The sequence below is a fragment of the Acomys minous genome, assembly GCF_964271855.1.
Source record: "Acomys minous genome assembly, chromosome: 16".
NCBI classification, from domain to species: Eukaryota; Metazoa; Chordata; class Mammalia; order Rodentia; family Muridae; genus Acomys; species Acomys minous.
In genome coordinates, this window is record NC_140498.1 from 4,324,576 (window position 1) to 4,349,068 (window position 24,493).

A 24,493-nucleotide genomic window follows, 5' to 3' on the forward strand; every position below is an offset into this window, starting at 1 on the left:
GCCCGATTCCAGAGCTTAGCAGAAGTCTACAGTAATAAAGGTAGGGCGGTTTTTAATGAAAAAAAGTAGACAGACAGGTGAAACCAATAGCTCAGAAATAGACCTATACAAGAATTCTTAGCATTATCTGACAGAGGAACAGAGATGATTCAATGGAGGAAGGACAGTTCCTGCAAATGACACTGGGTACAAATGGATACCCATTTGTTCAAAACATGTACCGCAAACCAAAAACTTACCTAGGGATCCAGACACTGACTTTAACCCTTTACAGATGATCTCAAAATGGAGTGCAGAGCTAAATATAAAACATAAAGCTTACAGAAGATAGTCTAGGAAAAGGATAGCATGACCTAGGGTTTACTGATGACATTTTAAACACGACGTGTAAAACACAACCAGGAAAGATGCTATGCTAGTCAGGGCTCTCAAGGGACAGAATGGGCAGAGTGAATATACAGACAGGATTTACCTGAGTGACTTACCGCTGTGGTCCGAGTCATCCAACAATGGCTGTCTACTGACAGAAAACCCAAGGACCCGACAGTTGTTCAGCCCATGGCTCTGGTCGTCTCAGCAGTCCCAACTTGGTAATGAGCTCATTCTGTGCCAGAGTCTGGAAGAAGTGGGCCCTAAAAACAGCAAAGCAATGCCTCAGAAGCAGGGTAGATGAACTTGCCAGCCTAAGTGAGGGCAAGCAAGCAAGCAAAAACAAGCAAGCCAAAAAAACCAAAAAAACAAAAAACAAAACAAAACAAAAAACCCCCAAAAACCCCTTTCCTCTGTCCTTTAATATGGGCTACCACCAGAAGGTGTGGCCCAGATTAGAGCTGGTCTTCTCATCTGAAATGACCCAATCAAGAAAACCCTCTGCGGGTGTGGGCATCTGCTGGGCGTGACCATCTGTTGGGTCTCAGATGATTCCAGATGTAGTCAAGTTGACGACGTTCATAGCCATTGCAGAGTTCATATGCGTGGGCCTTGTTAACACGGAGTTTGAGCTCTGCAAAAGGCCAAAAGGCATCACTAGGAGACTGAGAGGTCAAGCCACAGAGTGGGAACATATTTGGCAAAGACATGTCTGCTAAATAAAGCATACAAGTGCCACCTCTGCTGTCTCATTCTCCAGCCTTTGCTTTTCTTCTCAGAGGCAGTGGAATGCCTTTCAAGTCAGAACAGGCAAAATCTAGTTTAAAGAAACTTGAAAGGGTATGTTTATTTTTCAATATTCAAACTCAGGGTTTTGGGTTTTGTTTTGTGTGTGTGTGTGTGTGTGTTTTTTTTTTTTTCTTATGATGCTGGGGATTAAACCCAGGGCCTTGTGCCTGCTAGCACTCCAATCCCTAAGCTATAAGCCCAGCCCTCAAAACTCATTAAGATATAAGCAGTGTGGTGGTGCATGCTTTTAATTCCAGCAGTCAGGAGGCAGAGGCAGGTGGATCTCTGTGAGTTCAATGCCAGCCTGGTCTACAAAACAAGTCTAGAACAGGCAGGGTTGTTATACAGAGAAACCCTGTCTCAAAAATAAAAAAAGAAATAAATTTTTTTTAAAAAATGAAAGAAAATAAAAGACATAAACTTATTAAGTCATTAACTCTAGATGTTGAATGTTTTCAAATAAAATATGAGCCGTTGTCTTGGTTGGTTTTGCATAGCTATAACAGAATGCTGGAGACTCGGTGGTTTGTAAATAGTGGAAGTTCATTCAGTCATGATCTCAGAGGCTGGGGCTTTTCAAAGCTCAGCATTAGCATCTGGTGAAGGACAGTGGGCTACATCATCCCATGAAGAACAGCGGAGTATGAAGATAACTGACCGTGAAAAAGCGGGAGTCACTTTTTCCCTAAATTTGGGGATCAAGTGGTCCTCCTCCCTGAGCCTTCCAAGGAGCTAGAAGCACAGACAGCATTTCTGTGTTGAGCTAAATTCACTTTTAATGATAAACCACTCTTTATAACCAATACCATCCACGGGAGGAGAGGCCTTTTCTTTTCTTTTCTTTTCTTTTTTTTTTTAAGATAGGGTTTTCTTATGGATGGCCTGAAACTCACAGAGATCCACCTGCTTTTGGCTCCCAGTTGCTGGAAGTAAAGGTGTGTGCCATCACGCCTGGTTCATGAGCTAATCATAAGGCTCTACTTCCCAGCAGTGTTGCATTGGGGTACACACTCAAACCATGGCACTCATGCACACTTTAAATTAGAACCTTATAGAGCATCCTATGAACTGGCCACCATTCCTCCATATGACTGGAATTTTTTTTCCAAGACAGGATTTCTCTGTGTAGCCTTGGCTGTCCTGAACTTGCTTTGTAGACTGGGCTGCCCTGGAACTCACAGAGATGCACCTGCCTCTGCCTCCCTGAGTGCTGGGATTACAGGTGTGCACCACTGCACCTAGCTTGACTGTCTGGCATCTTAAACGTGTTTCCAACTATTGGTAAGATTGTATATTGTATGCCTTAACTCAGACAGTATAGTCACTAAACAAATCTCCTGTGCTGTGTTTGGATGTTATACTGGACCCTGCCTTTACATGAATTAAGTTCTGGTGGGAACCATGGCAACCAAAGAACTAGTTTGCTGAGGCTGTGCTGATGTCTCCTGCCATAACTGAACTGGAGTGGATGGATATATGAACATCAAAACTCAGGATGTTCAAATGCATGGGTGACCTTAGGGAGGAAGGATGGTGAATATTGTCTACTTCTTGCAGGACCAGGAAGGCTACTTCCTAAGACATGAACTAGTGGTTGGCATTCAATGCTCTTGGCCAGCCTAGAGGTACATCATGGTCTTCACCAAAACCACATGTGCCTCCTTGACGTGGCCTTAGCATGCTCCCTTGCATCGGGTGTTGCATTGGTTTTTGTTGTTTGTTTTTGGTTTTTTCATGACAAAACCCTTTGGCCCTTTCATGGCATCATTTCTCCCCCTAGGGAGTGTCAGCTATCAGGTGCCTGAAGATGGGTGGTTTATTGGTCGGCTCTGGAGCTGGCTTGCTGGTCTTCTGTAAAAGCCCCAGCTACAAACCCATCAAGTAAGTTCTGGACCCCTTCAGGGCTGGGATAGGCAGAGACCCACTGGTGAGAGGCCCACTTAAAGCCAACAACTAAATGATATTGAAAGAGCCATATTTTCAAGGCATTGTGGCTCACACTTTTAATCCCATCACTCAGGAGGCAGAGGCAGGTGGATCTCTGTGAGTTCGAGGCCAACAAGTTCTACATAGAATTCCAAGCCACTCTGGGCTACACAGTGAAGCCTCTTTAAAAGAAAAGCGTTGTCAAGTTAAAGACTTTCATCTTCCTATTAAATGCGTAGCTGGAATCACAAGGGCTAGAAGTTTCTTTCCTGTGAAAAGATTCATGTTAAACCAAACCTAAGTCATTCTTTTTGACCCAGAGGCACACCGTCCTTTCCCATAAGTACATAACTTTGTGCACTGCACTGGGATACGACACCAGGAGCACACCGTCTACCCCTAATTTTTCAAGTTACCTTTTCAGAAATGGGTTGCCCTGGTTGTTTGTACCCATGACCCTGCCTGCCTTGTCCAAACCATTCCGGACCACATTTCCATGACAGTTTTAACCTACACTGACGAGCCCCTCCCTCCTGGTCACGGGGTGTGCAAGTCACATGAATACCTCCAGCCTTCCCAGCTGTGTCACTTCGTTGAGGGCCTGTCCCGTGCCACATGGCTGGCTTGTGTCCTCTGCAATCAGATGGGCAAACGCTTGCTGGCTGAGTGACTCCGCTTCATCTTTGTGCTTTTTCCCCTCAAAGGAAAATTCAGCTGCAAGGTGGTATCACGTCTATCACGCTCCGGGGAGAGGGGCACCAGTTCTTTGTGGGAACAGAAGAATCACACATCTACCGTGTTAACTTCACCGATTTCAAAGAGACACTCATTGCCACTTGTCACTTTGAAGCTGTCCAGGACATTGTCTTTCCGTTGTGAGTAGAAACATTTGAACATAGGCATTTGACGCAGCCTGCGAAGGGATTGTTTTATTTCATTCAAGCGCTCTCAAGGGTCATGACTATAGTTTTTTTTTCCTGACCAAACTTTCTAAGGGTACTAAATTATTTGTATTGGACCTAGAAAGATTTGTTCATTTTTAGGGCATGGGTGTTTCGTCTGCGTGTATATCTGTGTACCACGTCGCATGCAGTGCCCACAGAGGCCAGAGGAGGACATGAGATGCCTGGGGCTAGAATTGCAGGCCGCTGTGGGTATCAGGAATCAGGACCAGGCTCTTCTGGAACAGCAGGCAGTTAGGTCTCCTAACGGCTGGCCATCTCTTCAGCCTTCTGAGGGACTTTTTTTTTTTTTTTTAAATTGGCTTCACCGTGCAGTTAGATTGGTTTTCCTTCCTCTGTTTTAGATTTTTTTTTTTTAAATGCTGGATTTGGGGCAAATGAGATGGCTCATTGGATGAAGGCAGTTGCCTGACAAGCTGAGTTTAAATGCTCCCTTGGACCCGCACAATAGAGCACCAGAACATATCCCACAAATTGCTGTCCAACCTCCACACACCTGCTATGGTTGAAAGCACGTGCACACACAAAAGTAAATCGATGTAAAACGCTGACTTCTTAAGTAAATCTGTCATGGAAAGGGCACATTCAGGAGAGCTTTTCTGTGTTTCTTCAATGACATCTGGGGGTGGGGGGGACGGGGAGTCACAGAAGTATCTTTTCTCAAACTGAATTTTGTTTGTTAAGATGTGGCCTCACACACCGAAGGCTGGCTAGAATATTTTAAAATATATTTTCTTAACTTATTCATGTTACTTCTCAATTGTTACCCCATCCCTTGTATCCTCCCATTCCTCCCTCCCTCCCATTTTCCCCTTACTCCCTGCCCCTATATGACTGTGACTGAGGGGGACTTCCTCCCCCTGTATATGCTCATAGGGTATCAAGTCTCTTCTTGGTAGCCTGCTGTCCTTCCTCTGAGTGCAACCAGGCCTCCCCATCCAGGGGATGTAGTCAAATATGGGGCGCCAAAGTTTGTGTGAAAGTCGGACCCCACTCTCCACTGTCCTGTCCATTGGCTAGATCTGGGGCTGGCTGGAATCTTGAACTCCTAATATTCCTAGTTCTGTGTCCCTAAGTGTTGGGATCACAGGCAGACACCACCAGGCATGGCAACATCTGTTTTCATGATTCATTCTAGCTATTTGTTGGTGTCCCTGAGTCGTCCTGATCTGGCAGGCTTTGCTTTTATTTTATTTATTTATTTATTTACTTATTTATTTTTTAAGGTGATGGACATGACCTCTACTGGGTTGTGATGGCTGCTTTTCCCAATAATCTCACCCAAGACAAATCTCTATCGGCAGTTCTGATATAAAAAAGGACCTTGCGGGCTGCAGAGATGGCTCAGAGGTTAAGAGCACTGGCTCCTCTTCCAGAAGTCCTGAGTTCAATTCCTAGCAACCACATGGTGGCTCACGACCATCTATAATGAGATCTGGTGCCCTCTTCCGGCATGCAGGCAGAACATTGTATACATAATAAATTAAATAAATCCTTTTTTTTTTTTTTTTGAGGCAGGGTTTCTCTGTATAGCCTTGGCTGTCCTGGACTCACTTTGTAGACCAGGCTGGCCTCGAACTCACAGCAATCCACCTGCCTCTGCCTCAAAAGTGCTGGGAATAAAGGCGTGAGCCACCACTGCCTGGCTAAATAAACCTTAAAAGGGGGGTGGGGGGAAAGGACCTTGAGTCATCATGTGGCACTACTTGGTTTTGAAGTATGTTATCATATTTGCAAAGTCTGTTCCTTGAAGTTGGACAGACACTGTTTGCTCTGCATTTCCTGTGTTTAGCTTGAACTTCAGCCATGAGGCCATTGTTCTACAGACGCAGGCCTATTTCAGGACTCAGAGCCTGACGTAATGAACGTCAGCTTTGGTTTCCAGTCCTCTGGGTGGAGGTTTTCCGGTTTTTCTAAGGGGGAGAGCTGATGCTTCCCACTAAAGTGAATTTTTATTGGAAAGTGGGTAACTTTCTTACCAGGTTCAATTTTCCCTATTGCTAAGGAGTTCTTTGGAACAAGGCTATAACATTTTCTGGTTTTAGTGATTTTTATAAGGATATATTTAAAGATTTTATTCTCTCTCTCTCTCTCTCTCTCTCTCTCTCTCTCTCTCTCTCTCTCTCTCGTGTGTGTGTGTGTGTGTGTGCGCGCGCGCGCGCGTGCGCGCACTCGTGGTGCTCACACACGTGTGTACCCACAGAGGACAGAAGAAGGTATCAGACCTCCTAGCCCTGAAGGTTGTAAACTCCATATTTTCTGGCATATAACATGACTTTTTAACCCCTGAAAAATCTGTGCCAAAGTTGGGGGTCATTTTATAAGCCAGGTACTTAACCTTCAGCTTGCTTCCCCTTGCTTCATATGTCCGGTGTATATAGTTGGGGGGGTGCCATGGCCCATTCCTAGTCTGTGCGGGGAGTATGAACCAGGGAGGAGCAAGCTGCACACATCTTCCTGCACCTCGAGGAGGAGAACGTAAGCGTGGATTGGCTCTCCACCAGAACCCGCCTATTCAACTCGGAGGGCTGCGTGTCCTTAGGCTGAGCGTAGAGCACGCCTTAAAGGGGCAGTGTAGGCTGGCACTAGCTCTCTGCCAGCATTTAATAAGGTGCCTGGCTGTCCATGCCGTGCCTGCCAATAGACACATGCCAGAGCCTGCTGCGCAGGGTGTGCGTTGGAAGAGGGGTAGTCTTATATAGTGAGTATATTCCAAAAGCCTCTATATTTTAACTGGAAAAGTTGGGTGCCATCTTATATGCCCAGTCATCTTATACACCGGAAAAGACGCTACCCAACTTGGGTGCTGGGAACCAAACTCAAGTTCTCTGGAAGAGAATCATGTGTGTTCCTCACCACGGAGCCATTCCTCAAGCCTCTGTAAGGATATTTTAAACATCCAGATCTTCAATTTTGTGTAAATGCAAGCCTATTTGGGTTTTACATGGCTTCATTTTCTTTGTTGTTTTTAATACTTTATTCATTTTTTGAATGAGAGAGAGAGAGAGAGAGAGAGGGAGAGAGAGAGAGAGAGAGAGAGAGAGAGAGAGAGAGAGAGAGAGAGTGTTCCAGCACATGTGTGTGCATGTGCGTGTGTACAGTTGCATCTGTGCCATGGTGCACATGTGGAGGTTACAGAATGATTATTAGGAGTTCTTCTTTGCTACCTAATTTCAACTCTGAACCCCACTCTGAGTGTTCAGAAGGGATCCACTGGTTCTTTTTGTTTTACTGTTATTTTTAAAGTGAGTAAACCTTAAAACAGAAGAGGTTCTAATATCTTCTTGGTTTTTTTGTTTGTTTTTGAAGACAGGGTTTCTCTGTGTAGCCTTGACTGCCCTAAACTTGCTTTGTAGACCAGGCTGGCCTCGAACTCACAGTGATCCGCCTGCCTCTGTCTCCCGAGTGCTGGGATTAAAGGTGTGCATCACCGCACCCAGCTCAACTTTCTCTTTGTAAACAACTCTATCCCAACTCTTCCAGGAGGAGTGAAAAGATTACAAAACATTTTCCACAGAGGATGTGAGGAATTGAGTGTCGCTCCACACAAGAAATCTCTAAATCACACCTTTAGGTAGCCGACATCCAAAGTGTACCCTGCCCCACATCCTTATGAGGCACATTTGATACCAAATACACATTGAATGCTGTGCATCTTTGATGGCTGCACCTCTTACCCACCATGGCTTCTTTGTAGTGGTACTGCCGAGCTGTTTGCTACGTGTGCCAAGAAAGACATCAGGGTGTGGCACACGATATCCAACCGGGAGCTGCTTCGGATCACTGTGCCCAACATGACATGCCACGGCATCGACTTCATGAGAGATGGCAAGAGCATCATCTCAGGTAACAGGATGCTCATGGTGGCACATGCTTACAAGCCGGAGGCTATCCTTGAGCTCCAGAGGCCAGCCCGCGCTACATGAGACCCTGTCTCAAACCAGCAACCAAACAACAGAAAATTTGGTGGTTGCTTCCAATGGAGGTTTGGATGCAGGTTCTGGCTGAGGTTTTAATTCCTGTCATTCTTACTGTCTGTGTGTGGGTCGCCAGGGACAGTCTTCAGCCATCTGCCCTCCTTCCTTTAGGGCAGTGGTTCCCAGCCTTGCCTATTCTGCGGGCCTTTAACACAGTTCCCGTGAAAGGGTTGGTCTACTCCCAAAGGGGTCATGACCCACAGGTTGAGAACCTACCTTAGGGTCTTGGCGTTCCCTTCTACCCAGGAGGTGTCCTAGCTTGGAAAAACTATGTCTCTCAAACTGCTTCTCTTACCAGGGATGTTTTTCTTATTTATTTATTTATTTTATTTTATTTTTTCAGGGATGTTTTTCTTGTTAGGAAAAATAGTTGATGCCGAGCTGAATTGGAGACTTAGTATGTCTGGGCCTCGGCTTAGAATTCATTTATATAGGAGAGTAAAAATCCAACCCAAACTAAGAAATACCGCCAAGACTTGTTAATTTTACATTCATGCACATAAGTCTACGTGCATGCAGACAGTTTTGCTTTGCTTCACTGTTGTTGTCATCCTAAGGGTCTCACGTAACCCATGCTGGTCCTGAACTTGCTGTGGAGTTGAGGATGACTTTGAGCTCCTCATCTTCCTGACTCTACCTCCCAAGTGCGGGGGTGAAAGGAAAAGCATTTTCAAACCTCTATTTATTGATTTATTTCTGTGTGTATGGGTGTTTTGCCTGCATGTATGTCTGTGTTCCACATGTCCTCCTGGTGTCCTCAGCGGCATAAGAGAGGACTGGATTCCCCGTAACTGGAGTTACAGGCATGTGGCTGCTGGGAATTGAACCTGAGTCCTCTGGGAGAGCAACCGGTATTCTTAACCACTGAGCCATCTCTCCAGTCCTTAAAAGGAAAAATTTAGAATACAATTTATGCCAAACTTATGCTTTAACATAAATGATAGATACCATGAGCTGAGCATGGTGGTGAGCACCTAGCAGTCTGGCACTTGGGAGGCAGAGCCAGGGGACTAGGAGGTCAAGGTCATTGTGGGTTCCATAGAAAGATCGACAATAGCCTGGGCCACAGGACACCCTGACTTGAGAAACCACCCCCTCCCAAACTAGAGACACCACATTGCTGCTCCTCTAAATAAATATTTCAGTATATATCTAAAAATATTTTCCTATGAAACAATAGTTTCTTAATATCATCTTATGAGTAACCTATATCAAATTTCCCCAGTTGTCAAAAATAAATGTATTGGTTTACATCAGGAAGAAGCCAAGTGGATGTGAGTGAAGCTTTTAAAACAGAGACCTGGGAGCCTGGCTGTGTTTCCTCCTTTGTCTGCTCCCACACCATCTCTTTACCCCTGAGGCTTTACACTGTACCCAGAACCGACAGGTCCTCTTTTTCTTCTTTCTTTCTTTCTTTCTTTCTTTCTTTTTTTTCTTTCTTTCTTTCTTTTTTTTTTGTTTTTTTGTTTTTGTTTTTGTTTTGTTTTTGTTTTTGGAGACAGGGTTTCTCTGTGTAGCCTTGGCTGTCCTAGATTTGCTTTGTAGACCATGCTGGCCTCGAACTCAGAGAGATCTGCCTGCCTCTGCCTCCTGAGTGCTGGGATTAAAGGCGTGGGCCACCACCACCCGGGTCCCGCTCTGTTTCTTTACACCTTTTATCTGTATGCTCCAGTGGCTCCACCTCAAGGCTCGGCCATTTAGGTACGTCACTGATCTCCATCTCCACCCTGGTCTTTGCCGCTGCCCACCTTCTTCTAGATCATTCCAGTAGCTCCTATGACCTCTGTTTGCCTGCACTCTTGCCCACCAGTTAATTCTTCTCACAGAAACCAAAAATCTGCTTTAAAATGTTAGAACGGGTCTGGCTATTTGCTGGGCTTTTCAAGTCTCCTTACCGCCCCCCCCCCCAAGGCAAAGCCCCAGCGATCACAAGCAAGGCCCCATGGGACTTTCTCTGCTCCTCTCCCCACTTCTCATCTCTTCTTATCCACCTGCTCATCTCACCCCCACCCCCACCCCCTCCACCCTGATGCTTGCATCTTCCCTGTCCTACAAACACACCAGCCTCTGGGTTTTACTCTCACTGTTCGGTTGGCCTGGAATGTTCTTCCTCCAAACACCTGCCATGGCGTGCCCCTTCACTTCCTGAATGAAATGCTGAAAGGGAATCTACCTTGAGCCTCCTGTTTAAAATCGCTAAGCTCAAGAGACAACACTGAAGCAACACAGATGCCTGCAGAGCACGGTATTCTAGGTAGAGGCAACAGCAAGCGTGAAGGTCTGGAGGTGGAAAATCACTTGATGCATTTTAAGGGGTAGCAAAACCGTGGGTGTGTCTGGAGTTTACTAGTTCAGGGCGTGGGGGTGTGGCTCTGGGAGGAGTGATTAAAGAGAAGGCTAGAGAGGCAGGTGGGCACCTGGCACCCCGAGTTAGTGCACAGAATAAAGAGTTGGATTCGGGGGCTGGAGAGAAGACCCAGTGGTTAAAAGTTCATGTCTGTCTTGCAGAGTTCAGTTCCCAGCACCCACGCCAGGCAGCTCACAAAGCTGACGCTCTCTCCTGCCCTCCTGTATGTACACACTCCCACACAGTTACACATGCCTTTAAAAAATTAGTATTTTTTAAAAAGTTGGATTTTAATTCTAGGATTGGGGGGAGCATTGGGGAGATCTTGATCAGGAAGGTGACTTGGTATGTGTTTTTTTAAAGGGCATCCCAACTCCTAATAGATGACTAAATGTGAATAAGAGTTCAGGAAAGGAAAGACTGAGAGGATGCTGGAGCACGCTGTGGCTGGAACTGGGTGGTGTCAGCAGAGGTGGAGGCGGGGTCCTTTAAGAGCAGAGCCGACAGAACATTGGGAGGCAGAGGCAGGGGGATCTCTGAGTTTGAGGCCAGCCTGATCTACAACGTGAGTTACAGGACAGCCAGGGCTACAAAGAGAAACCCTGCCTTGAAAAACCAAAACCAACCAACCAACCAGCCAACCAACCAAACAAAAACCAATTACATGGATGAGGGTAGCGGTCTCCAACGCCTCCTGCACAGAGCATGAGACCCACCCTGGACAGGGCAGGTGCACCCCAGACAAAGTTCTTCACTCTCTTTCCAGAAGCAACCAGTTTGGAAGGTTGGGGGGAAGGGCACAAAGAGTATTGGCAGCTGTTAGGGCTAGCCTCTTCTTACAGTCTTAACTTCCATTGATGATTCAGGAGAATGTCAATCTGCAGAGAAAGGTGGTGAGTACACTGACCGGGCCAACCTGCCTTTTATCTCCTCATGCTAGCATGGGATGATGGAAAAATCCGAGCCTTCGCTCCAGAGACAGGTCGGCTGCTGTACACCATCAACAGTGCTCATAGGATTGGAGTGACAGCCATTGCTACCACCAGTGACTGTAAACGGATCATCAGTGGTGGCGGAGAAGGGGAGGTACAGTTCTAAAATGCATTGTTTTAAATGTCTTTAATTTAGGAGAGATGGCTCAGAGGTTAAGAACACTGGCTGTTTTCCCAAAGGTCTTGAGTTCAATTCCCAGCAACCACATGGTGCCTCACAATCATCTATAATGAGATCTGATGACCACTTCTAATAATAAATAATTTTTTTAAAAAAGTCTCTGATTTAGAGTAGCTAACTCATAGGAGGGTATCCATTTTTCATTTTTATTTTCTTTTTTAGTTTTCAATAATAAAATTTGCTTTTGGTGTATGGGTGTTTGCATGCAATATATACATGGGCCAGAAGAGGGCATAAGATCCCCTGGGGCTGGAGTTATAGACAGTTGTTAGCTGCTATGTGGGTGCTGGAAACCAAGCCCAGGTCCTCCAGAAGAGCAGCCACTGTGCCCTTAAGTGCTGAGCCATTTTGTCAGCACCTCCATTCCATTTTATTTGGGTTTTTGTTTTGTTTTGAGACAGGGTCTCCCCCTACACTCCCAGTTTTGTTTTTGAATCCCAAAGCCTTGTTTTTGTCTACATGGGGGTGTTCTCCCCTTTCTCAGCTATCATAGGAAGACGTTCTTAGAGTGGACACAGATCCAACATCTTGGGAAAACCCTTGGCAGGATCTGGGCAATTGGCCTGAATGGCTGGACTGAAATTGCTCCTCTAGCCCTTTCAGCATGTGGCACCTGCTGTAACTTCTCTGCGTTTCAGAGTCCTGCAGTACAAAGGGAAAATAGCAATTCTCTTGAGGACAAAACATTGTGTTCTCTCTCTCTCTCTCTTTCTCTCTCTCTCTCTCTCTCTCTCTCTCTCTCTCTCTCTCTCTCTCTCTCTCCTTGCCCCTGCCCCCTCCCCCACCCCTCCGGGAAGGCTATCACCATCACCTCATCCTCACTTGCTCCGTCACACTTCAGGAGCATTTGTCTTGCTGATGCCCAAACTTGTCCTGGCCCAGACTGTGTGAATTCCAGGCACCTAACTCACTTTGGGAGAAGTGACACTTGACACTTGCATTGTGTTTGGCCTGTTTGTTGGACTTTCCAAGTCCCTCCCTCAACTCTTGTCCCTGCCCATTCAGCCACCGAAGGCCTCCTTTGTAAACGTTTCACAGACTTTTACTTAATGTTTAATTTTTTTTTTTCATGACAGGGTTTCTGTGCAGCCCTGGCTGTCCTGGAACTCAATATATATACCAGGATAGCCTCAAATTTGAGAGGTCTACCTGCCTCTGCTTCCTGAGTTTCAGGGATTAAAGGTCTGTGCCACCATGCTCTCTGTACTGATTTTCTAAAAACTTTTTTTTTCATTTTTGAGATTATAATTACATTATTTCCCCTTCTGTTTCTTCCCTCAAAATCCTCCCAGATATACCTCCTTGCCTTTTTTTTTTTCAAATTCTTGGCCTCTTTCAATTATTCTTGCTATCTGCATATATATATGAAAATGTTTGCCATAGGAAGTAGATACTGGGCCCAGTGCAATGGCACACACTTTCCAATACCCAGGAGTTCACCCTAAGTCCAAGGAGCAGTGTGGGCTATGTAGTGAGACTCTTTCTCAATCTATAAAACGCAACGGCTGTTAGATTCTCTGAGGTTGAATAACGCTGGTTTTCCAGTGATTAAAACCGAACAGCTGATGTGACAGTTTAAATATGGCTCTAGGTAGCAAGAGCTTTCCTGATGCCATGAGAAATTTGAGAGAGCGATGCTCAGCAGAAGTGGGGAGACAGGTTCTTCCTCCGGGCTTTAGCAGAACCCTTGCAATATCGATTCTCGATTCTCGTGGTGGGAGCCTGGTACTGTCCCAGGCTGGAGACTGGCAGCAGCAGCAGCCCCGCCCACTCTCCAGGGGGTGATGGGAACAGGGAACGAAGTACTCAGCAGAGATGGAAACACTGTGCCTCTCTCCATCCCTCCCGAAGTCCCAGGGTTGTGTTGCTAGCCTGTGCTTTGGCGCCCACAGGTGAGGGTGTGGCAGGTAGGCTGCCAGACTCAGAAGCTGGAGGAGGCGCTGAAGGAGCATCAGTCTTCTGTGTCCTGCATCAGGGTGAAGAAGAACAACGAGGAGTGTGTCACTGCCAGCACCGACGGGACATGCATCATTTGGGACCTTGTGTAGGTACCTGGGATGGATGGGGAGGACAACACAACACTTAAAAAACAAAAAACAAAAAACCCAGACATGTCAGCATTTTAGTGAACAAGAGCAAAGATCCCAAAGAGGGTTTATAGTAGTTTCTTTTCTTGTTGTGACAACATATTTGACAACTTAAGGAGTACAGGGTTTATTTTGGTGCCCAGTGAGGATGCACCCTTTTACGGTGGGGAGGCACGGCTGCAAGAGTCTGAGGTGGCTGGTTATACCGCCTCTGCATTAGGAAGGAGGGAAAGGAATGTGGTACTTGGCTTGCCTTCTCCCCTCAGGGTTTCTTGGGGGGGCTTTATGGCATGTATATGTACCACATGCGTGCAGAGACCAGAAGAGGGCATCAGATCCCCTGCAGTTGGAGTTACAGTTGTGAGCCACCATGTAGGTGCTTGGCATTGAACTCTGGTCCCCTGGCTCCCTGGAGGAGCAGCCAGTGCTCCTTACCACAGAGTTACTCTTGGTTAAGGCTCCCACATTGTCCTTTTGATCCAGTCCAGATGCCAGCTAACAGGATAGTGCATCCAGGTGGCCTCTCTGACGCAGGTGACCGTCCCTGGAAACATTCTCACAGATATGCCCAAGTTGTACCTCCTGGGTGATTCTAAACCCAGTCACGTGACAGTGAGGATTCACCCACCATAGCAGCATAAGGTCCGCAGAAGGCCTTGTCTCCCCGGCTGCCCAGAGGTTATAGATGCCAGTGTGGGAAATACGATCTCCGGGAAGAACTAAATAGCAGACATTTCAGGGCAGACAGGGAAGTAGTTTTCCAGATACAAGCAGTCAAGCATGACTTACGGTGACTCCATTCAACCTAAATGCTACAAATGGACAAGGAAAGCTACAGGGCAGGGAGGGACATTCCCCCAGCTGGCCACATTCTCAGGGACCGTTTACACTGTGAGTAAATCACTGACCCATAGATGATGGCAACAAAACTATGTAGCCCAAGACGCTGCCTTTGCATAATTGTACCCCCTTTTTTGAGATGGGATACCATTGTGTTGTCAAGGCTGGTTTTGAATTCATCCGCACCAGGGGTCCTTGCACATCAGCCTCTCAAGTGGCTGTGAGTAAAAGTGTGTGTCATCATGCCCAGATGCACCATTCCTGATGGAAAAAGGGGCGTGAGGGCTGAAGGTAAAAGTGGAACATTTTTAGTCAGTATATTAAAAAGCTCAAAGCAGGGCTGTGGGTACAGTCTACTTGGCAGAGCGTCGCACAAGGACCTGATTTTGAATCCCCAGAGCTCATGTAAAAGCTGCGTACGCACTGCCTGTAATCTCAGCACTGGGGAGGTGGAGACAGGAGGACCCGTGGGCTTGCTCTGGCAGAACCAGTGAGCTCTGCGGTCAGTGAGAGATCCTGCCTCAAAAACTATAAGGTGGAGAGTAACTGAGGAAGACCAATGGCAACTTCTGGCTTACACACACACACACACACACACACACACACACACGTACACAAAATAAAATAAAATCCCAAAGCAAAGCAAGCCTGTTTCCTATTTAGGCCAGACTCCAACTTGGATCTCCAGTCAGATCTTGTTTGTATGTAGGCACACACACTCTTTCTTTCTTTCTTTCTTTCTTTCTTTCTTTCTTTCTTTCTTTCTTTCTCTTTCTTTCTTCCTATCTTGAGACAGGGTCTCACTATGTAGGTCTGACTGTCCAGGAACCCACTAGGTAGATCACGTTGGCTTCTACCTCCCCTCCCAAGTGCTGGGAGCAAAGGCATGTGCCACTACATCCAGCTCTGTGTGTAGATTGTCATTCAATAGATTAAGATGGCACCTGTGTTTCTGTATGTCTAATAGGCTCCCATGTGGAGTTGCTGGCCCAAGGCCCACACCTATAGGCACGTGGCTGACCCATTGGGAAAGTCTGCAGTGAGAAGGGGGTATCTGAGTTTATTTCAGTGGCTGGCTTGTGCCTGCCTCAGATCTTTCACACCTTGCTTTTGTGTAGCAGGAATATTTAATCTGTGCCAAAAAGCTTTAAAAATCCTCAGCTCAAATACTATGCTTGAAAGGTTCCATTGAGATGAAATTGCAGAAGGTGCATTTTCAGCCTGGAGCTGGGCCTGTGAGGCAGCCACCAGCACATCCGCTCCAGATAACAGATGTGCTGCTTTCTGCACAGGCTGAGCATCCTAATCTTAAACCGTAGTCCTCTAAAACCCCAAACCCTCTGTTTTATTTACTTACTTACTTACTTACTTACTTACTTACTTACTTACTCACTCACTTATTTTTACATTGTGTTAGTACTGACAAAAGGCTTCAGAGTTCAGAGAATTTCATTTCCAATTTTCAGGTTCAGGATGTTAGCTGAAAAAGACTCTGCATGTTCCTGAACCCACCAAAGTCTGAACGACACTAAGTTTTTATGCGGTGTCTCAGCAGGGGTTCTCAGGGTTGTGTGCACACAACAATCAGAGGGAAGGCTGGTTTCACACACAGATCTAGGCCTCCATCCCCACCTTCTGACTCCAGACCCTTAGGTGTGGGGCCAATAATAGCCATTAATAGCCACAGGGAGTGCCACTCAGCTCCAACAGTGACCCTGAGAACCGAGATTATTGTGTGGGAAGTGGTAGGTCGGCTCTGAATTCAGCATCCTCTACTTCCTTCTCTCTGGAACTTATTGTTTTTCTAGTTTCTTTTTTTTTTTTTTTTAAAGATTTATTTCTTATGTATACATTGCTCTGTGTGCATGTAACCTGCAGGCCAGAAGAGGGCATCAGATCCCATTATAATGGCTGTGAGCCACCACGTGGTTGCTGGGAATTGAACTCAGGACCTTTGGAAGGGCAGTCTGTGCTCTTAACCTCTGAGCCCTCTCTCCAATCCCCATACTTGTGTCTTTAGACAGGGGTATTACTGCCAGCTGGGTGCCTTTAGTCCCAGCAGAGGTAGGCAGATCTTTGAGTTCGAGGCCAGCCTGGTCTACAGGGTGAATTCCAGGACAGCCAGGGCTACACAGAGAAGAAACCCTGTCTCAAAAAAGAAAAGCAAACTAAGAAACAACAACAAAAAAAAGGGGTACCACCATCTGCCCATGTCCTTTTACTGTCGATGACAGACGTGATGGGAGGAGACATTAAGTACAGAGCAGAGTAGCCAGAAGTCTATGTTAAAAATAAATTTAAAAAATTTAATTACATGTGTGTAGTGTACATGTAAAGCCAAAAGAGGGCATCAGATTTCCTGGAACTAGACTTAGAGGAAGTTGTGAGTGGCCTGGCGCCAGTTCTGGGAACCGAACCCAGGTCCTCGCAGGAGCAGCATGTGCTCTTCAAAACTGAACCATCTCTCCAGCTCCCCGGACAACAACAAAAACAACACTCCAAGTGCTATTTATTGTGGGAACAGTATAAGAAGTAAAGAGAAAAACCAACCCCTCCCAAGCTTGCCCAACCGCACACCACATGATACGTACATCTTCCAGGGGGAGGGGAGGCTGGGCTCCAGAGCATTTGGATCTGCTTTCCAGGCGACTTAGGAGGAATCAGATGATCCTGGCCAACAACCTGTTCCAGTGTGTTTGTTATCACCCCGACGAATTCCAGATCATCACCAGTGGCACAGACAGGAAGGTGAGCACAGGTGGTTCTCCACAGCCCAGAGTTTCTCATCTGCAGATTGGACCAGCTGTGAATGGCTGTAGGTTGCTTAGGGTGGGAGGCTGAGGTGGACCAAACAGGTCCGGGACTTTTTGTTTCCTAAACAGTCTAACAGCTAGTCACATACTGGTCACCCGATGCAGTGCGGCATTATAAGCAAGCTGGAGACAACTGATTAAAGTACACGGACGGAGGATGTGCGCTTAAGTCAAATGCAAACAGTGTGTCATTTCATATAGGGACTTGAGCACGTTTGCAATCTGAGTCTGGGTGATACTCTGGCCCTGCACGGACAGTCCAATCAGAGGAAAGTCTCCCCTTCTCAGCAACTTGTCTCTTCCTATTCCCAGGCAGGGGACCAAGATTAGGGTTTCAGTTTCTTTAAATCCCACCCGCTGGAATATGTGGTTGCTTTGGGCCAGAAAGACAGTCTGGGAGTCTGGATGGTGGTGGCTAAAGATTGGAGGAGATGATGAGAGCGGGTCCAGCCATGGGATGCGGGTGTGTGTGTGTGTGTGTGTGTGTGTGTGTGTGTGTGTGTGTGTGTGTGTAAGCTGAGGGGGAGGGTGGGTGGTGATTTCACAAGGGCCAGCCTCCAGAACTCTCATTCCAAGTGCCCCCAAACCCTGCCAGAAAGGACCCTCCCTCCCCCCAGGCCTTCAGCTTGGCCCCCCCCCCCTCAGATCTCCGGAGCAGCAGAACCATCAGTGGCTCTTCTTTATTTTACACGTTTGCAGCAGACTCAATCTGTTTCGCCTTATCAAAAGAGTCCCTTTCTGTCACAACCCAGGTTTATCTCACATCAACATCTCTTTAAATAGCGTGCACATCTCAAAACCAAATACTAAAAATAATAAAAGGGTTCTTCCACCCCCTCGCCATGGCCTATTTATAATCCCAACCGGTCCCCTTCGCATGGTGTATTTTTGCTACCTCCTATATAAAGTAGAAGTATCTTTTGTTAGCATGTGTGTGGATGGTTCCGCTGCACTGACTCCTGTCTAATGCCTCTCTCTCTCTCTCTCTCTCTCTCTCTCTCTCTCTCTCTCTCTCTCTCTCTCTCTCCCCTGCCTTCCAGATTGCTTACTGGGAAGTATTTGATGGATCAGTAATCAGAGAGTTGGAAGGCTCCCTGTCTGGGTCGATCAATGGTATGGACATCACTCAGGAAGGAGGACACTTTGTTACAGGTTAGCCCCCCCCCCATAAGATAAGAAAACCCTGGTCATCTTATTGGGAGGTCAAGGGACTCTTAGGTGGGAGGTAATCAGAAGAGCTAGTAGAGGGTCTCGAGGACCCCTTGGTCACATTCAGGCCAGGCCAGCCTAGCACCATGGCTGGGGAAGTCCCAAAGTCACACCCCCGTGAGGAAAGACATTCTTAAGGCACAGAGAGAGAAGCCATGCTGTGCATTGCTGGGTTTTGCTCTTCAGGGTGGAAACGAACCTTTAAATGTCCCGAGCCTTCTCGTTATTGCCTTCCTCTGCATTTTGGGTGTTTTTTGTTTTGTTTTTTATTGTTTTTGTTTTGAGATAGGGCCTTGCTACATGTAGGTCAGGATGGCCTTGAATTTGCCATCCTCCTGCCTCAGACTTCTAAGAGCTAGGATAAGAGGTAGACTACCATTTGTTGTTGTTGACGAATGCAATGCCTCTGCTCCTTCCCATGAATGAACTAGTTGATGTTTTCTGGGGGGGCATTCACCACAGGACGTGGCCACCAAAACATTCTTAATACTTTGACACTTCAGGACATTATAAATGGTTCAAGTAAGCCAAAGTTCCATAAGCATATTGACTTAAAAATAAAATCAAACTATGGATAGTGGGACACCAGTCACATATAGATGTATGCAGACACCTTTACACAGGTGGAGGAGAGGGAAGTTAATAAAATTAGCTGTGTTGAGTGGTTAACCCTGGGTGGTCTTTTCCTTTCTACTCTAAATTTACTACAACACACATTTTTTTTTAAAAATAAGAAAATGCTTTATATAAATACATTTTTTCTTTCTTCAAGTTGGCACATGGGGAAATGTGTTGAAAAGTGAACTGGTTGTGTGAGATCAGGCCTGTTTCACTATTATACGTCAGCAATGCCATGTAATTGTTTTTCAGGTGGACATGACCATCTGGTCAAAGTTTGGGATTATAACGAGGGTGAGGTGACTCATGTTGGGGTGGGACACAGTGGCAACATCATGGGTATCCGGGTAAGTCCAGGAAACCAGTACATCATCAGCGTGAGTGCCGATGGCGCCATCCTGAGATGGAAGTACCCATTCACTTCATGAACCTCCACCCTGTACTGAGCACAGCCCTGCCCAAGACCAAGTTGGATAACCCCAGTACCAGTCTTGATTTCTCACATCTATTTTTTTGTTGTTGTTGTTCTGCAGTCAAAATACTTTATCTTGAAATTTCTTCTTTCCCTTATATGTTTTACCTATATTAAATTGTATGTTGAAATTGAAATTTGTTAAGGAAGAATCTGTCCAGAATGTATTTTTTTTTTAGTTCTTTTTTTATTACTAATAAATTTGAAGGTGCTGGCTTCTAACCACAATCTCCTCTTTATGCCTCACAAAATCCAAATCCACAGGCACTCCTGTAAAATCAAGGTTTGTTCTATGTTGGCCCTAACTCCCGAATTACGAAACGGAGACCTATTATATTTATTAAAAGCTTCAGGCACCATAGGTGGGAAGATATTGAGCTATTCTAACCCGCACAATACTGGCCTGGCCTAGTTCCCAGCCTCGTGGTCCTTAGTCTCACCTGGCTCTTCCTCTTCCATCTGTGTCCCTGTAGAGACTCCCCTCTCCCCACATGAGACCCTCTCCCTGGGCTCAGAAGTCCCGCCTCATCCTCTCCTGCCCAGCTATTGGCTGTTCAGCTCTTTATTTAACCAATCAGAAGGTGATGGAGAACAATGTTTACAACAAACCCAGACAGGAGATGCTTCGCAATAACGGCAGTGACAAATTCCAGACTGTACCAGATCTCTGGGTACAGAAACCAGCATCTGAATACACAGTGCACACACACAAAAAGCTGTGGACACCTTCCTCCCAATCTGTCCCCAAAGAGGGATGCTATTTTCTCATAAAAATAAGATGAGGTGAGATTCCCCGTGTATGTGGTGAAGAGGATGGGACTAGGGCCTCATACATGGGCTATCTCCCTAGCTCACACTTTACTCTTTAAATTATCAGTTCATTGGTGAAGTAGCATGGGCAGTTAGGTTTGGACCCAGATCTTTGGGCAGGCGCATTAGTTAACTTTTGCATAGCTGTGCCCACACACCTGACAGAAACAACCCAAAGAGGAATGGTTTATCCGGACTCATTGTTTCACAGGGTTTGATCCGTGGGGGCTTTGCACCAGGCAAATATTGTGTCACCGAATATTGCTAGAGCACATACATAGAGGCCCAAAGACAGTCCGGGGTCGTCAGTTCTCTCTTTCCATCATGTGGTTCACAGAGATCAAACTCAAGTCCTCGGACTTGGTAGCTAGCACCTCTACCTGCCCTACTATACCAAAGACCCTCCTAGGTGATTCTTAATCTGATCAAATTGACTATCAAGATTAGCCTTTACAGCAAGTTCATAAAACAATTTCGGCTTCAGTTTTCTACTTTACGAAGTAAGAATAAATTTCTGCTCCAGCGTTTATTGTGACACTGGACCGAGCTGAAGTGATTGGTAGTGCATTAGCAGCATTCCTGACAGAGCTTCCTTAAATCGCGCTAGCGAGGTGTGGAGACACACACCCAGGAGTCCAACACTCAGGAGGCTAAGGTTGAGAATGACAGCTTCAGACCAACCCGGGCTACACAGTGGGATAGACCCTGTCTCACCAACCTCCAAGCAAAAGCAAACCAAAAAAACCTTTTAACTGTTACCAAACAACACACACACACACACACACACACACACACACACACACACACACACACACACAACCTTGTTACTGGGGATCTTGTAATGATCTCAAAGGTGAAATTCCGGAGGTGATTTATCAGAGTCTACCACGACCGTGTCCACGGCATCTTCAGTGCTTAACATCAGCAGGGTGATGACGTGAACCGTATGAATTAATCAGCCAAGTGGGTATCTTTTCTAGGAGAGTAAATGGTGGCTATTTACAGTTCAAGTCTCCACATTACAGTTTATTCTTTATCATTAACTTATGCAGCTTTTTGACACCAGGTTACGGCTGCAGTCCTATGTGAAAGATAAAGGAGGATACTTAGAAAGTGATGAGCACTTATTTATTAAATACCAAGTCACATTTCTGGGTGCTGACGTAATACTGACTCCAGAACGCTGCTGATCTCATTTTGAGATAGAAACAGATGAGAAATTCATTTTGCAGGACCTTGCCTGATTAATTATAAACCTGACAGTTAAGGGATAAAAGGAACAGAGAGAGGCCTTCAGGGTTACCCAGGGAATCAAGGGCGGGGCAAGGCCAAACGAAGTCTGATTGGGTAAGGCAACGTCAAGGATTTTGAGTGGAGGAGTGAAACAGCAACCGAGTAGGGGGCGCGCCTGAGAACCGGAAAACTTCCTGCCAAGCAAGCACTAAGGGCAGTAAAGGGCCTGAACTCCGCAGAGCACCCAGCTGGGGTCAAGTTCCGGTTCCTTTCCTTTCGAAGCCGTAACCTCTCCGAGCTCCCATCACCAACGAAAACCAGGACTATCAAGTCTCCCAAGTTTTTGGAAAATGACTGTAACCTATTGTATAATTAACAACAACAACAACAACAGCAACAGCAAAAGAAAACAAACCCCAGCCCACTAGCACACCCAGTTTAGGTCCCGGGATAACCCGTGCGGGCAAAGGCTGCAAAGAGGTGGAGCCACCTAACCGCACACCTGAGCCTGGCCTCTCCACCTGCAAAGCTGCCAGCGTGCGCCTCTCAGGACACCTGAGCGTGAATAGGGGCTCCGCTCGCCGGGCATTTTTCTTAGTCTTCACCTGGTCTCCACGATCAGAAACTTAGCCGGAGCCACGGCTTTACTCTCCTGGGCGCTGCCGAAGGTTCCATTCCCGGGTTATCTCTGCAGCTTAGTGAGGGGCGGGGAAGTCGAGCAGAGGTGAAAGGGCTGTTCCAAGGCGGGAAGGAAGGGCGGGGAAGTCCACTAGGCGGGTTCTAGGGTAGTGCATTTCCAGCCTCGGCTGAAGGGGCGGGAGCCCGGCGGCGGGCGCTGCCCCAGGGCTGGATTCCCGCGCGGGGCGGGGCGGGGCGGTCCCGCCCCTGGCTCCGCCCTCGCCCGGTGCCCGCACACCTGGCTCTCAGGTAGCTGGCGCCCCGCGCCTCCCGGAGGCGGTGAGGACCGGGCCATTGCCGGTCCACCTGAGCCCCGGGGGCTGTGCTCCCGGACCACCGTTCATGGCCAGCATGGATCCGGGCGCGGGGGACGCGCTGGAAGAGGGGCCGCCCGCGCCCCGGCCCCGCCGCCGCCGTTCCCTGCGCCGCCTGCTCAACCGCTTTCTCCTAGCTCTGGGCAGCCGCTCCCGCTCAGGGGACCCACCGCCCCGGTCCCGGCCCCCGGCCCAGCCCGGTCCCTACGACGGCGATGGAGACGGGGGCTTCGCTTGCGCTCCGGGGCCGGCACCAGAGGCTCCCGGGAGCCCAGGGCCGGATCGTCCTCCAGTACCCCAGCCCCAGATGTCTGCGGGCGACGGGGCGCGTCCACCGGGTGCGCAGGGCTTGAAGAACCACGGCAACACCTGTTTCATGAACGCTGTAGTACAGTGTCTCAGCAACACGGACCTGCTGGCCGAGTTCCTAGCGCTGGGGCGCTACCGGGCGGCGCCGGGCCGCGCCGAGGTCACCGAGCAGCTGGCGGCGCTGGTGCGCGCGCTCTGGACGCGCGAATACACGCCCCAACTTTCCGCAGAGTTCAAGGTAGGCAGCGCCAGCCGCCTGCAGCCTCCTCCGACCCTTCTGGTTTCGGTTCTTGAAAAGCGTGTGAACCTTAGGCCGAGCCGGCTTCTCGGAGGGGCGGGCGGGGGTGGGAGGGTGGAGGTCCCCGGTAGATACCTCTTAGCCAGTCCAGCCTTGGTTACCGCCTTTGTTTTGAGGTGACGTGTTACATTATCGCTTGCAAATGCTCTCTTTAGGAATTAGTTTCTCCTTGACATTTTGAGCTGGGGTGGAGAATTAGCTGGCAGCCTTAAGTGTAGGGAGCAATTTTGTGTTTAACAAGCAATTGTTACAGGAGTGCGGTTTTCCTGTCAGAGTGAGTTAGAGCTTCGGGTCCGGTAGAGTGGGGAGTCGGTCCTGGAAAAGCCAAGGCTTGGGGAAGGAGATGATACAGGCGTGGGGAACAGAAAATGCTGAGGACACACACAGGCCAAGATCTAGGAATAATCCAGGCAGAGTGATCAGTAAGGAAACAGGGCATAAAGAGGGCCTGAAGGTGATGCTTACGTAGTGAAGGCAGGTGAAAATCTTCCAATCGTGTACGACCTTGGAGGCAATGGTTTTGGATTACTTAAACCCAGTGGGTGCTGAGAATCCGTGGGTCAGGGAGTGAGACAAGTCGGCGAAGGGTGTCAGTGAGAGTGCTATTTTAGAGATGGCGTCCTTTAATTTGATTCATATTAAATCCTGAGGGTGTGTGAGCAGGAGATAGCGTTTGTTATCTGCAAGACTACAGTTCCCTTGTTGGGAATGCTGCGGGGTCGTGAGACTGGGTTAAAGTACCGTTGTGGAGTCCCAGTCAGATGAAAGTGTTCCTGATAATTGATGCACAGGGCTTGCTTCCTGCTGCAAAACCCCAGCTCTGCCTGGGGAGCCGAAGCGCCGGCCCTACGGACTAGTTAGTGATTGTTACTGAGTCGAGGACGTGACTGTCAGTGTTCATTCCACAAACACACGTGCTTCTTACGTTTCAGCGTGAGTCTTTGTCATGTAACCCGCAGGGATGTGAACCACTGCCTTCCTCTCCCGCCTCCATTCCTGAAGAAGCCCTATGTTGCAGTAGTCACACAGATGTCATCGGTGTTGCTTTTGGGCCACATCTGCTTTTCAGATATGATAGTCAGTGTAGTTGTGGGCAGTGACTCAGTGTTTGACACAACACTTGCAAGCCTTGCAGTTCTGTCTCCAGAACCCAGACAAAAAAGTAAAAAGGCCAGGTGTTCCGGAGCAGGCCTGTAATTTCACTGTGGGCCTGAAATCCCAGTGTAGGGTTGTAGTTGCTGCACTGGGGGAGACTGAGGCAGGTGGATC

The 24,493-nt window shown here is 47.5% G+C and overlaps 2 protein-coding genes and 1 long non-coding RNA gene across 6 annotated transcripts in view; 2 read left to right on the forward strand and 1 right to left on the reverse strand.

The window, feature by feature from the left end:
• Positions 1 to 22,121, forward strand: part of CFAP52 (cilia and flagella associated protein 52) — a 41,494-nt gene extending 19,373 nt beyond the window's left edge. The window contains exons 7-14 of the mRNA XM_084761864.1: positions 2,939 to 3,039; positions 3,789 to 3,959; positions 7,744 to 7,892; positions 11,311 to 11,456; positions 13,436 to 13,587; positions 17,116 to 17,218; positions 18,324 to 18,435; positions 19,363 to 22,121. Of these exons, the coding sequence (XP_084617990.1) occupies positions 2,939 to 3,039; positions 3,789 to 3,959; positions 7,744 to 7,892; positions 11,311 to 11,456; positions 13,436 to 13,587; positions 17,116 to 17,218; positions 18,324 to 18,435; positions 19,363 to 19,538 (1,110 nt within the window). The 3' untranslated portion in view covers positions 19,539 to 22,121. The remainder of the gene's footprint in view (positions 1 to 2,938; positions 3,040 to 3,788; positions 3,960 to 7,743; positions 7,893 to 11,310; positions 11,457 to 13,435; positions 13,588 to 17,115; positions 17,219 to 18,323; positions 18,436 to 19,362) is intronic.
• LOC311586054 lies at positions 13,112 to 22,339 on the reverse strand. 2 transcript variants are annotated; one of them, XR_014775449.1, is made up of 2 exons: positions 22,231 to 22,339; positions 13,112 to 13,595 (listed from the first exon to the last, which is right to left on the reverse strand). It is a non-coding gene; the product is annotated as an uncharacterized lncRNA (long non-coding RNA). The 2 variants fall into 2 exon arrangements; XR_014775450.1 differs by lacking the exon at positions 22,231 to 22,339 and adding an exon at positions 22,128 to 22,214.
• A 306-nt stretch (positions 22,340 to 22,645) lies between these two features.
• Positions 22,646 to 24,493, forward strand: part of USP43 (ubiquitin specific peptidase 43) — a gene marked incomplete at its 5' end in the record, with an annotated part of 67,164 nt that continues 65,316 nt past the window's right edge. For all 3 annotated transcript variants that reach the window (XM_084761855.1, XM_084761857.1, XM_084761856.1), the window contains one exon: positions 22,646 to 23,164. In XM_084761855.1, the coding sequence (XP_084617981.1) occupies positions 22,646 to 23,164 (519 nt within the window). The remainder of the gene's footprint in view (positions 23,165 to 24,493) is intronic.